At 51.8% G+C, this 12,857-nt stretch overlaps 1 protein-coding gene across 6 annotated transcripts in view; it reads right to left on the bottom strand.

Annotated features, from left to right (window-relative positions):
- SYNDIG1 (synapse differentiation inducing 1) overlaps positions 1 to 12,857 on the bottom strand; it is a 199,584-nt gene that overhangs the window by 77,073 nt on the left and 109,654 nt on the right. For all 6 annotated transcript variants that reach the window (XM_054468080.2, XM_054468078.2, XM_054468077.2 and 3 more), the window contains one exon: positions 3,421 to 3,558. In XM_054468080.2, the coding sequence (XP_054324055.1) occupies positions 3,421 to 3,558 (138 nt within the window). The remainder of the gene's footprint in view (positions 1 to 3,420; positions 3,559 to 12,857) is intronic.

The following is a 12,857-nucleotide window of genomic DNA, read 5'->3' as shown; positions in this document are numbered from 1 at the left end:
CACAGTAGGTGGTCAGCCAGTGTTACCCACCTCACTAACACTTTGATTACTACTGTTATGCTACTTCATGAACATATTTTTAGAATTAGCAAAATCTGCTGGGAAAGGTGTGTCTGTGTCTTTCCAGGTGTCCCTTGGCCTCTGGACCCCCAGCACCTGGAGAACTCAGGTTTCCAGCAGGGCACAACCAGCAGCAACTGCTCTGCAGGTGCCTCCTGGGGACTTTCACTGGCCTTACATCTCTAACCCTCAGCTAACCGCATACCCTGGAAATCATTTTAACATCATTGTATGGGTCAGGAAACAGAGGCATGGGAGAGCTGCCTGCTAAATGGGACCAGGCTACAACAGGACAAAAGAACATATTGGAGGTGCATAATTCTAGAGATGGCATCCCTCATTTTCTCTACTGCCCAATTTAATCAGACCACCATAAGATGTTGTTTTGTTTTTCTGTAATGGCTTGGCATGTTCCTTTGACTTCACTGAACAGTTATTTTGACAATGAGCAGACACAGCCTGTCAGTGAGTACACTGTGATATGATCTGAGATAAAAGGGAAAAAAAACCCAAAGTCACACTTAGATGTCAAAGATTTCCTTGTGAACGGCACTGAGGGCCTGGAGAGCCTCAGCTCCACCAACATGCTCTTTGCCCAGGTGCATCATCCCCTTGACCCAACAAGGCGGCAGGATGTGCTGGCCACTGCGGCAGAGAGGGCTCCGGGCTTCCCCATCTCCAGTCCTGGGCTTCGCACTCCCAGCTGGCCTCGCTTAGGAAAGCACTGATTTAATTTAGTGCAAGGATTCTCAGATTGCATCTGTTCTATTCTGTGCTACACTCTCTCCTTGGCAGCTGCCGGCTTCCCCACAATGGCCTGCTGGAGACCACGCGTCTGCAGTGTGGGCTGTAAACAGAATGCTCAGCAGCCTGGTAGCCGGCGGAGGCGTCCTGTGCAGGGCTGCTTGTTTCCAGGATCTGCAGCAGCTCCCAGAACCACCACTGCAGACTGAGGGGAGCTGCCTGGGATGGGAGTTCTGATTGGACACGGATGCGGACACAGGCCCTGCAAAGGGGACTCACCTCCACAGGTATCTTTATAAAAGTGTCAGCACCTCTTCTCTGTTGTGGTTCTACCACAGTGAAATCCATTCTTAAAGCACACTGAAAAGGGAGGCTGCAGCCAGCGGCCCTGAGAGCTCCTCTCTATGCCCATAGTGAAGGCAACACCTACACCCACCCCCGAAAATGTTTCCACTTCACCTCCAAAAAATGTGATCAGAAGCCTCTATAGAAACTGCATTTCCCATTTGCAGCTAAACAAGTAATAGAAATCCTCTTCACTGTCTAATGTATCAAACACCATGAGTCCTCAGACCCAAGCCTGAGAGGCTCTTACTGTGTTCATAATAAAATTACTTTCTGAGAAAGACTGTAGACACAGTCTCTGCAGTTGTAGCCTTGCTCTTTATTATAATGGCGATCTTTTGGATAGAGACACTGTCCATACCTTGCCCTGCACCAGAGACCGGGGCTTCAATCCGAACACACGGAGTAGCAGAGACCACAGACACCACAAAGGACTGGTCTCTCCTTTGGCCACATAGGCAGCCTCTCCCTGTGGCCCCTTGCCATCTATCCAGGGCTTCCATCCACCCAGCACTCTGTGGCACTTTTACATGGATGCCTCAGTGGCTGGGCCCCATGAAGGTGGGTGTGTCCCTATCCTTCCCCACATGGAGATGACGCAGGGCTGGGGTGTACAAGGGAGGCTTCGGGGGTGCGTTTGATGTCACCTGTCCAGCTCTCCGGCCCAATCTCTCCTTCCCTTGCAAGACTGCTCTTGTCTGTTGGCAGCATCAGGGTGCAGTTTATGTGGCACAGCAGGCTCTGCCCACCATGGGCCTGTGCCCACACCCATTTCTCCAGCTCCTGTGTGTCCCAGTCCGGGACCTCACCCTGGAGCAGGGTTCACTCAAGCCTGCCTCCACTCCACAGCCACCAGGCCCTGCCAGACCCAGGAGTCAGGCTTCCCACCCCATGCTTGTGATGATGGAGAAGGGGTTCTGTGGCATTTGTGGGACGAAGTCACAAGAGAAGCTCCGACAGACCCTCAAGATCAAAGCTGGGTCTGGAACAACTGCTCAGCCTAGCCCCGGCCCATCAACATTTCCCCACTGTGCCCCTCCAGCTACACCCCTGCCTGCAAAGGCTTCCGGACTTCTTGTGCCCTGTCAGGAAGCATTTGCCCTTAGGAGGACCACAGGCCACCCACCACTCTCCCCTGCTCCTCCTTGGATGTCAGAAAGAGGGGCCAATCACCACTCAAGATGTGCAGGGGAAAACAGAAATCCCATAAAGGCAAGGCAGATTCTCCTCTCACTCATCCAACAAACCCAACCAATACAGAAGCTATCAAGAAGCAACTGCTGGGCTCAGCCAGGGAATCTGTTTCAGACGAAGGACTTGCCAGGCTCAGTTGTGTGCAGCCGTGGTCCTGAATCCTAGAAGCTGGAGAGGGACCCTCTGTGACTTCGAGGCATCTTCAGCCCTCTGTGAGAAGACCCCATGGGTGCCCGGCACCACCCCACCCCGGGCCAGCAAAGGAATGCCCTTTCTCCCTGTTTTGGTTGGGCAGATAGCAATGGGCCGTGGTAATGCCGTCAGCTCACTCTGTAATTGGCAAGTAGAAATGTCTTTCTCTGATTAATAAAAATGTGAATATAGCTGATTTCTGAATGAGTACTCTGCACTTGCTAGAGAAAAATCTTTCTAAATATTTCAAAATGTAGGTTGCCTAAGGGGCAACAAACAGGATGCTCTGTAGTGAAAAAGGCTAGGAATCGAAACCTTTAGAAGCCTTATGCTGGGGAGGAACGGCAGATGTCATGCTGAGATGTGCCACTTCCACGAGCCCCAGGGCGTTCACCTGGGTCAGGTACATGGGGGCTGCTGTGGAACTGGAATCTATTTTACAGGAATGAGCCTTTAGCAAAGAAATCAGAACCCTACTTTTCTCCTCTCTCATTAAGTTCAACGTAGCCCACTGGGCATGGTGTTTCCCGGCACTGGGGTCACCCCACACACACAACCCCAGCACCTAAATGAAAGACAGCCTCCCAAAGGCCATGTGCCTTCTACCCAGCAGACACCGGCTTCAGTTCCAAAGCCTCTTCGGAATGCAGACCCACCTCTGCGAGGACACAGCTGCATCTGGGGTGAGGCAGCTGGAATGCCTCCTCCTGGCCCCAGGGTGCCCTGACTTCTCCCAGCCTATCCTCCAACTGGGCAAGTGCCGACCCAGCTGTAGCAGGAGCTGTCTGGGCTTCCTCGCTTCTCCTCCTTGGCTGGGATTGCCCCCCCCCACCCCCACCCTGTCAACACCTGCACACCACGTGCGACAGACCAAGGAGGCCTTACCTCATGGGACAAGTAGAAGGCTGCGATGCCCAGAGGCCAGAAGCAGCAGAGCATGGAGAAGACACTGAGGCCCAGGTGGTCTCGCGGGGGCATCATGAGGAAATTGTCCTCACTCTCTGTGTCACTCGAGTAGTCGCTCTGCAAGAGAGAACCAGCAGGACAGGACGGGAGAGAAGATTAATAAAGGAGTCATCCTGGGGTGTCCAGGGATGTGGGATGACCCCTGGCTGGCACAGGCCCTCCCCGGGAGGCAGCTGCAGTTGCTGATGTTCGAGTCATCGTTACTGCTGCAAGTACACAGCCTCCCAGGAAGGGCGGCTGGGCCAAGGAAATGCTTGCCAAGAGCAGGAAGATAATAATGCCAAGTACGGGGCTCTTGGGTCACTGGGTTGCAGAAGAAATCCTACAGAAAGCAGTATTTCTAAGATTGCTGGGATGTGAGTGCCAGGATGGTGGGGACAAAGGATGGGACTGGGGACTTCACAGGGACTGCTTGTAGGGACTGCCTGCCCGGAAGCCACCTGCAGGACTGGCCCCGTTGCCACCATGCACTGTCGGTGTGTTCTGAGGATGGACTGGAGACTCTCAGAAGGCATAGTCCGGGCGCGTTTTTCTTTGTATTACGAGACTTCTCACTAGCGGACAAGGACAAGGCAAGGCTGATGTGGATCGACGGAGGACATTGTCCCCTGAATCTCTAAGTTTCTCTTGACTGTGAACTGAGTCAAGACACAGGTGGGGCCTGATTTCCACCTGGAGCACGAGGGCGGCTTCCTGAGGAGCAGAGGACGGCCCTGTGAGCCTCAGCTGTGCCCTTCTGCTCTGTGGCCTGGTGGCAGGGGCTGAGTGAGACTCTCCTGGGGATTCTGATGGAGAAGGTGTGTGCTGGGAGCAGGGAATCAGGGTGAAGCTGGGCACAGAAATTTACTTTTTAATTTTATATTTTAAAAAAGTGTTTTTTAGGTTCAGGGGTGCACGTGCAGGTTTGTTTTATAGGTAAACTCATGCCATGGGGGTTTGGTGCACAGATTATTTCATCACCCAGGTATAAGCCTAGTGTGCAGCAGTTATTCTTTCTGCTCCTTTCCCTCCTTCTACCCTCCAACCTCTGGTAGGCCCCAGTGTCTGTTCTTCTCTTTGCGTCCATGGGTCCTCATCATTCAGCTCCCACTTACAAGTGAGAACATGGGGTAGGTGGTTTGCGATTCCACAGTAATTTTTAAAAAGCAGCTCAGATGATTCCAATGCTGACCTAGCAAAGAGAACCACTGCCCCACCCTCCCCACAAAGGGCACGTGGCTCCTCCAGGAGGCTGAATGGCTGGGCCCTGCCTTGGTGTTTGTGCAGAGGGTGCCTCCTGGCTGTCATTCCACTGGCTGGGCTCTTTCCTCATCAAAATACGGAGCACTAACACCAACTCTTCCAAACGCTAGGGCCACCCTGCTTAGGCATTTGTCCTATACAAAGATGGAGCCCATCTTATTCCAGATATTGTTTCCTAGGAGAGTAGTGGCTCGCTTCCTCTTGGAGGAGGCCCTGGCTTCCTAGCTCTCTGCCAGCTGCCCAAGGTTGTTAAGCAGAGGCCTCCTGCCGCAAGCTGGAGCGCTTTGAGAATGACTGGCAGTGCACAGCAGTGACAGGGCCATTTCTTCAGGGGCCTTCCGGACGGACCCTGTGAAGCCAGACAAAAGTGCAGGTGGGCCCACCCTGTGAGTGCAGCACTCGCGTGGCTGCGAGCCTGCTGCTCACCACTGATGCCTGAGCACCCCCAGACATTCCTCCTTACTAGCAGAAGCTGGGAAGGCCCACAGGTGACCACGGCCCCCTTTCCCATTTTTGTTAATTAAACACAGGTAAAACTGCCAATCAGAGCCTCTAATCACTGTGCAGCCAGCCGCGGGGCTGCAGTGAGACCTGAGGCTCCCTGGTACAGCATATTTTCATAGGATCAGTCCAACAATAAGGACTTCCCAGGTGGCCTCTCGTGGAGCTTGGGCTCACTGTTTACTCGCCTCCCAACAAGCCTGCAGGGCAGGGATCTGAAGTGCCACTCCACCAACAGGGCAAGCAACTTGCTCGGGCTACAGTGCCAGCTCCTGGCCTTGCCCCTCCTGCCGGGCACAGGTCGAGGAGTCGCTGCCTCTGCTGTGGTGGCTGCTTCTTGTGTCTGGGGCTGCAAAGCCTCTGTCCACGGAGCCAGGCTTATGAGATTTCTCTTCTCTTTATTCTGCACATTGGCCTCCATATGGTCTCCGAACAGTAAGGAGATATGAAAATTGCCATCATTATGGCTAAGGGGGAAAAAGGTGGAACAGCCCACAGAGATGCACAATTCATGCGGGAGTTGTGAGGCCCCAGCCTGTCCAGGTGGAGATGCTCACTTCCCAGGCTCAGGTGCTGGAGTCTGGAATCTGCAAAAAGGACGTGCGGTGGGAAGGACAAGCAGTGGGGAGTGTGTGCTGCGTGGAGGATGTGCAGGGGGGAGGATGTGCAGGGGTGAGGACATGCAGGGGGAAGGATGTGCAGGGGGAAGGATGTGAAGGGGTGAGGATGTGCAGGGTAAAGGGTGTGCAGCGGGGAGGGCGTGCAGAAGGGAGGACATATGGGGGGAGGCCATGCAGGGGGGAGGCCGTGCGGGGGGAGGCCGTGCCGTGGGCCGTGGGGACAGCATGAGAGGGGAGGGCATGCAATGGGGAGGACGTGAAGGGGGATGTGCAGTGGGGAGGACATGTTGTGGGGAGGCCATGCAGGGGGGAGGACGTGAAAGAGGGAGGCCACACAGTGGAGAGGATGTGCAGGGGGTGGAGGACATGCAGGGGGTGGGACATGCAATATGGAGACTGCGCAGAGGGGAGGATGTGCAGTGGGGAGGATGTGCAGTGCAGAGGACGTGAAGGGAGGAGGCTATGCAGTTGGAAGGACTTGCAGGGGTGAGGACGTGCAGTGGGGAGGAAGTCCATTTGGGAGGATGTGCAAGATGGATCACATGCAACATGGAGGAAATGCAGTGGGGAGGATGTGCAGGGGGAGGATATGCAGCGTGGAGGCTGTGCAGTGGGGAGGATGTGCAGTATGATGGCATGTAGCATGGAGGCTGTGCAGTGTGGAAGGCTTGCCCCATGGAATCTGGGTATCTGCCCAGCTCCACCTCATCACACACGGCCCTGTCGACTCCACTCTCCATCCCTCACTGAAGACATGTGGCTTCGGGGGTGTCAGACAGCTGGTTTTGGAACTGCTGAGCTTCAGAAGGGGCTGTCTCTGCAGGAGATGGTCGGGAGGTCCAACCTGTGACAAACCAACCCATGTCCAAGACCCCTGAAAGTGGCAGAGCCAGGCTGGGGAATGGCCATTTCTCCAGTGCCCAGCTCAGCCCTTGATCTCAGGGAGCACGGCAGCCATGGGTTCCGACGTATCCTTGCAAAAAAACAAAAAATCTGCCTGTTTATTTATCTTTTAGTTTCTTTATTTTTAGTTTACAGATGGTGTTATTACTATCTTTATTGTCATTGTCATTTCTGTTTTACAAAGGACAAAGCTGAGGCTCCAAGAGGTTAAAACACGTCCACTCACAAACCATCCTGTGAGTGGCTACTGGAGTCTCGAATCTCCGATGCCAACTGCGCACCCAGGGCTCTGAGCTGCGTGCTGGGTTTGCACATGGCTGCTTTGGCTGCACACAAACCCCACTTTGCCTCCATTGCTTCTCGTGAGAAGAGGAGGCATCTTCCTCCTCTCTCCCTGCCAGGACTCTGAAGACTCTGCTTCTTGCTAAGTCTGTCTCATGGTGGTGACGGAGAGGCCCATGGCAACAGTGAGGTTTTCCCGATCTTAGTCAGTGCTTGGGGAACCGTTGCCCTGGACCACATAGGCACTTGGAGGCATTGCCTTCCATCTTTAGAAATTGCTTTAGCATTACACAGTCCCCAAGAAGCAAAGATTTGCTTTCAGGGCACTCCTCCAGTCTTCACAGATTTTAATTTAGAAGCATAAAGGAATCACACTCTGTAAATTACCAAGCTGAGGCTAGATGACATCAAAATAATTTGTCAACTTTGACTGAAATAGATTTTAAAAACTCAGGGGTGGGCATGGTTGTTCACACCTGTTATCTCAGCATTTTGGGAGGCTGAGGTGGAAGGATCACTTGAGGTCAGGAGTTCGAGACCCGCCTGGGCAACATGGTGAAACACCATCTCTACTAAAAAAATGTAAGTAGTTGAGCTTCGTGGTGCATGCCTGTCGTCTCAGCTACTTGGGAGGCTGAGGCAGAAGACTGCTTGAACCCTGGGAGTGGAGGTTGCAGTGAGCCAAGATCGCATCATTGCACTCCAGCTGGGACAGAGTGAGGCTCCGTCTCAAAAAACAAACAAACAAACAAACAAAGCTCAGACAAATTACAGGGCAGACAAAAACACCCCAGTTCTTTTCATTGTTCCTCTTCTGCCAGGAATGTTCTGGAGTATAAATGGTTGTGGGCATCACGCCACTCGAGAGGAAGGAGAGGAGACGAGGCTGGCCTAGGAGAGGCCACATGGATACCAACAAGCCAAGCAGAGAAATACACACAATCCCCAACACCAAGAAAGACTCATCACGCACTGCAGCTGTCTTAAAGAATCCTCTTCATGAGTCATTTAATCGGTACATCTGCGGACTGAAAACATTGCGAAGGAGTCTGCAATTCATGCAGAGGTCCCACATTTTTGAGCTAAAGCCAAGGCAGAGAAAGGCGGGTGCCCTCCAGGGCCGCCCATTCTACCGTGTCACCTGCCCGTTCTAGCCCAGTTTTCCTTACCTCCACGGAGAGGGAGGGCTCTCAGTTCCCTCGGGGTTTTCTTCCTGGGGATATTTTAACAAAATAATCATAGCGCAGGGCATGACACCAAATGTCTGCACATCACAATGTTCAGCATTCGTGGCAGCTTTGTGAGCAAGAGTGTGAGGCGCCTGTTTCAGGAGTGGGAAGCTGAACCACGCCCATGGCTCACTTCTCTGTGCTCACCAACTCTGGTGAGCATCTCACGCACCATCCAAGGGTGGCGGTCCCAATGGCCACATCTGCACTGAGGAGCCCAGCAGCCACTGGCCACGTGGAGCTGTGTCCGCTTAAAGTGCTCACAAGTACACACAACCAACACTGGTCCCTCAGTAACACCACATGCTCAGGAGCCACATGTGTCCCATGCCTGTCACATGGGACAGCACAGATGCAGAACGTTTCCACCACCTCAGAAGGTCCTATTGGACTGTGCCGTTCGTTGTATAGAGCACCTTTGACATAAGTGACTCCATCTTAGAAAAAGACTCCATCTTATATTTCACAGGGCAACAGAGTTTTTCAGCAGAGACCAGAGTTTTTTTGCCTGATCAATAAAGGCTGCATCCAACCAGACAAGGATTTAAACAAGCACATTCTGCCACTATTAGTCCTCACCAGAGGACTCTACAGCCACAAAAAGAGCAAGACTTCAGCAGCTCGAAAACAGTCGTTTTAATAGACACCATCTTGCCATCACTTGTGATAAGGGCCCAGCATCTGCCGCTGAAGGCTCCACCCATAGCAAAGACTCTTCCTCGCAAGACACTGACCACTGACGGAGCACTTGGGCCAGGCCAGTGTATTCTTTTCATTCTCGCCACTCTCCCTGGACTGGAACACGAACCCCTTTTCCTATCCCTTTTCTCTTGATGTTAAATGTTACTTAGTTTGTTGTGGAATGTTTAATCTATAACATTTATATGTTGATTAAATATACTGTGATGTATGGTTTGCAATACTGACTGACGAGTGGCTCGGCTCAAGCCTGCATGCCCGCCGCTCTCACTCTCGAGGCAAGGGGAGGCACTAAGGAGAATAACTCCTGGGAACTCCAGGGAGCTCGTGGCCTTTATGATGGAGAATGCAGCATCAATAAAAAGCCTGACATTGTGGAAAGGCACACAAGTGAGTATCTGGTGATCTCTGACCTTGTGCTCACAGCTGTCTCGTGGGATCTGACCCTGTTAACTCTGGGCTTGGCGTCTTCCATCTGCAGGGAGCTCCCTGCTGCTCCTCCCACATGCGTGTGTGCCCTGCCTGCATCAGAGCCTGTGCACTTGCCGTCCCCTAAGCCAGGATGCACATGTGCCTAGCTTGCCCACTTCATTTGGGGCTTTCGCACAAATGCCACTTCTCATCAGAGCCTTCTCTACATAGCTGCAAAGCTGCCACCACCTTCCCAGACCCTCTATCCCCAGCCTGCTAGGGGCTTCTCTGCATTCACGTGATACTGATTTGTCTACTTTCTGACTCTCTTCCTTTTTCTTTTCTTTTTTTTTTTTTCTGAGACAGAGTCTTGCACTGTCTCCCAGCTGGACAGCAGTGGCGCGATTGGGGCTCGCTGCAACCTCCACCTCCCGGGTTCAAGTGATTCTCCTGCCTCAGCCTCCAGAGTAGCTGGGATTACAGGTACGCGCCATCATGCCCGGCTAATTTTTGTATTTTTAGTAGACATGGGGTTTCACCATGTTAGCCAGGCTGGTCTCGAACTCCTGACCTCAAGTGATCCACCTGCCTGGGCCTCCCAAAGTGCTGGCATTACAGGCGTGAGCCATCACGCCCGTCCCGACTCCCTTCCTCTAAGCATCAGGAGGGCAGAAATCTGCACATTTTATCCAAAGCTGTATCCTAAGTGCCCAGAACAGTGACTGTCACATAGTAGGACTCACGCATATTTGCTGAATGAATGAGGTATTCGCCTGTAGCCTGAGCGAATATGAACAACACTAACTAAAGTGGTGAAGCCCCTACAATTTGCACAGAGGACAGTGGAGTAACCAGCAGCTCCACCTTCCTTTGGGCCTATCATTGCCCATGAATACTCTGCATTCAGCCCTGCTGCCTGACCTCTGATACTCTCTTCACCCTCTGAAATGCCTTCCTATGCTCTCCAGGGCGTACATCTTCACCATCATTTACATGTGCCTCCAGAGAATGGTTTCAAAGTTGGGTGAGAATGATGACTTGGCCATGCTCAAGGCTGTCTTATTTATGGTGGCTCCAGGGCAACTGAGGACAGAACCAAGGACAGCACCTGGGAAAGCTGTAGGCGGAGGACACAGCTCAAGCCCCCCTGCATCTACGGGAGGTGCACTCATGTTCTCTGGTCTTGGCAGACAGCCTGGAGCGAGACACCCTCTGTCCACATCACAGGTGTGTGGAAGTGGACCCGGCTGCCTTTGAGGCCTTCAGGCAAGAGCTTCCACTCCCACAGAAGGGAATGAGTCTTCGTGAGCCACGTGGGTGAGGCCCGTGTCTGAGATGTGAGCCATGGAGACCTTGCAGGGCCAGTGCTGGGGCCATCCTCCTGCACCTGCACCATCGGGGCAAGCCCCAGGGGTCCACTTGGGTCCCTCAGGGGTTTTCCGTGGGCTGCCTGGCTGTAGAAGACCCGACCCCTTCTGCCCATGTCAAACCATCCTCTCTGCACCAGGCTTCTTCAACATCTCGAGGCCCCTTGTTCTCTCCTTTACTCGAAGTCAGGTCACGTAAAAACCACAGACATCTCCTGAGGACCCCCAATGTGTGACGCACACAGGGCTCACACGTACACAGCTGTATGGAGATCTGGGGGTTCCAGAGTGCAGAGTCCTAGGAAACCATGTTTTCATATTTGAACACACATTGCTCTAAATTACTGACCAATCATCTTGGGTGTATGCTGTCATACTTTTAGTTTTTCCTCCTAGGCAGCAGTTTTTTTTTTGTAGAAAGAGGATATTTCACATACTGGTGTGAAACAAGCAAGAGCAAACTGAAAAAACCCCTCCACTTTAAAACTGCCTTTTAAAAAGCTTGTCTGCTGAGCAGGTTGTTACATTTGGATGGGTCAGGTGGAAAATTGAGGAAGGGTCTGGGAAGAGATCCATGGCTTTCTCAACAGAAGTGAGGATTTAGGAATCCTTATGGATGTCCATGCTGGATTGCTGAGAGATGGGATGGGGAGGAGGAGACAGGGGGCCACAGAGGTGTCAGGGCCTGAGGCACTGCTGAGGGTGGGGAACCAGTGCCCAGCCTGGGGGCAGGGCTGGGGAGTCCAGGGACGGGGGTGGTCATTACTCTTTAGCACATGGGTAGAGTTCATGTCTATTGACTCCCTTCCTATCAGCGCCAAGTGCTCAGATGCGATCTGTGAGTTCACAATTCAGGAGTCAACCACGACAAGGGGCAAAGCAGATCTCAGAGCCCCGCCTTGACCCAGCTCCTTCCAGGTATGTGATGCCAGGGGAACATGCCCCCCCGATCAACTGTCTTCCATCATACATTGCAACAGCCCAAAGCAGGTACAGCAGAAATGCTCAACAATCATCAGCCCCAAACTAGAGCTTGGAACCATCATAAGAAAATGAAATCATGGGCAATGTCGTTAAAATGTCAACTGTATTTCACTCTTTATTCTAATTCCTAAAATCTGAGAATTCAGTTATTCTTTGTTAATCAGCTCTCCATTACCCAGATAATTCAATCAACAAAAACACCAGATTTTCTAGTAAATATGTATTTCTAATTGCAACATATTAGATTTTGCTGTAGTCACAAGGATATATGTACCTTTGTGCCCCTGAAAATGGGGAAAACATGCCTTCTGCCATCAGTGGTGGGCCTGGTCTAACCATTTGGTCTCCACTTGGTTTTTGAGGGACGTCACGGAGCACAAGACAATGTGGGTAGCGATGCCATGTGTCACTGAAGGAGAGAGACTTTCATGCTGTCGCCGATGCAGTGGTTTCTCACTGTGCTCTTCAGGGCCTGGGGCCTCCATGAAAGGGCAAGTGGTGGTGGATGCCTCAGAGTCCCTGAACCTGCCCAGGCCCAAACAGCTCAGACTTTTCCTGTTTTGCATGTTGGCTTCCCAGGCAATCTTTTCTAAAACAAATGGATCTCAGCTAAAATAAATAAATTAATGTATAATGTTCAAAAATGAGCGAGTCAATGCATCATTCAGAAGTAAACAGATTTTTCCTCCTAGTAGTATCTAGTCCAATATTCCTAAATCATTTTATATTCTTTGAGGAGGGAGGTATTTTTAGAAGAAAATAATCCAGTTAGGTGCATAAAATATGAAACTTTTCCATACAGAAAAATATATTAACCTCACAAGATAAATTAAATAAAACACAAGTGCTTTGCATGTCCTAGAACAAATGAGATGAAGTTCCCATTGTGAGCGTTTGGGGCCTGACTGCTGTAAATGAGGTGCACACCGCGCTGCAGCCCTTGGAGGTCAGGACTGACCTTTTCTCTTTTGGAGGCTCCCACTTTGATTCTGGGGCAGGAGTAGATGCTTGCAAATATCTGAAGATTATTTGCAAACAGACTCTCTGGGAATAAATGAATGTTCAGTGTGTTTGGGCAGAACGGTTGAAGCTGACCAGATCTGCCTTAATGGATCACC

This window comes from Pongo pygmaeus, chromosome 21 (assembly GCF_028885625.2).
Source record: "Pongo pygmaeus isolate AG05252 chromosome 21, NHGRI_mPonPyg2-v2.0_pri, whole genome shotgun sequence".
NCBI lineage: Eukaryota > Metazoa > Chordata > Mammalia > Primates > Hominidae > Pongo > Pongo pygmaeus.
This window is presented reverse-complemented; position numbering and strand designations above follow the sequence as displayed.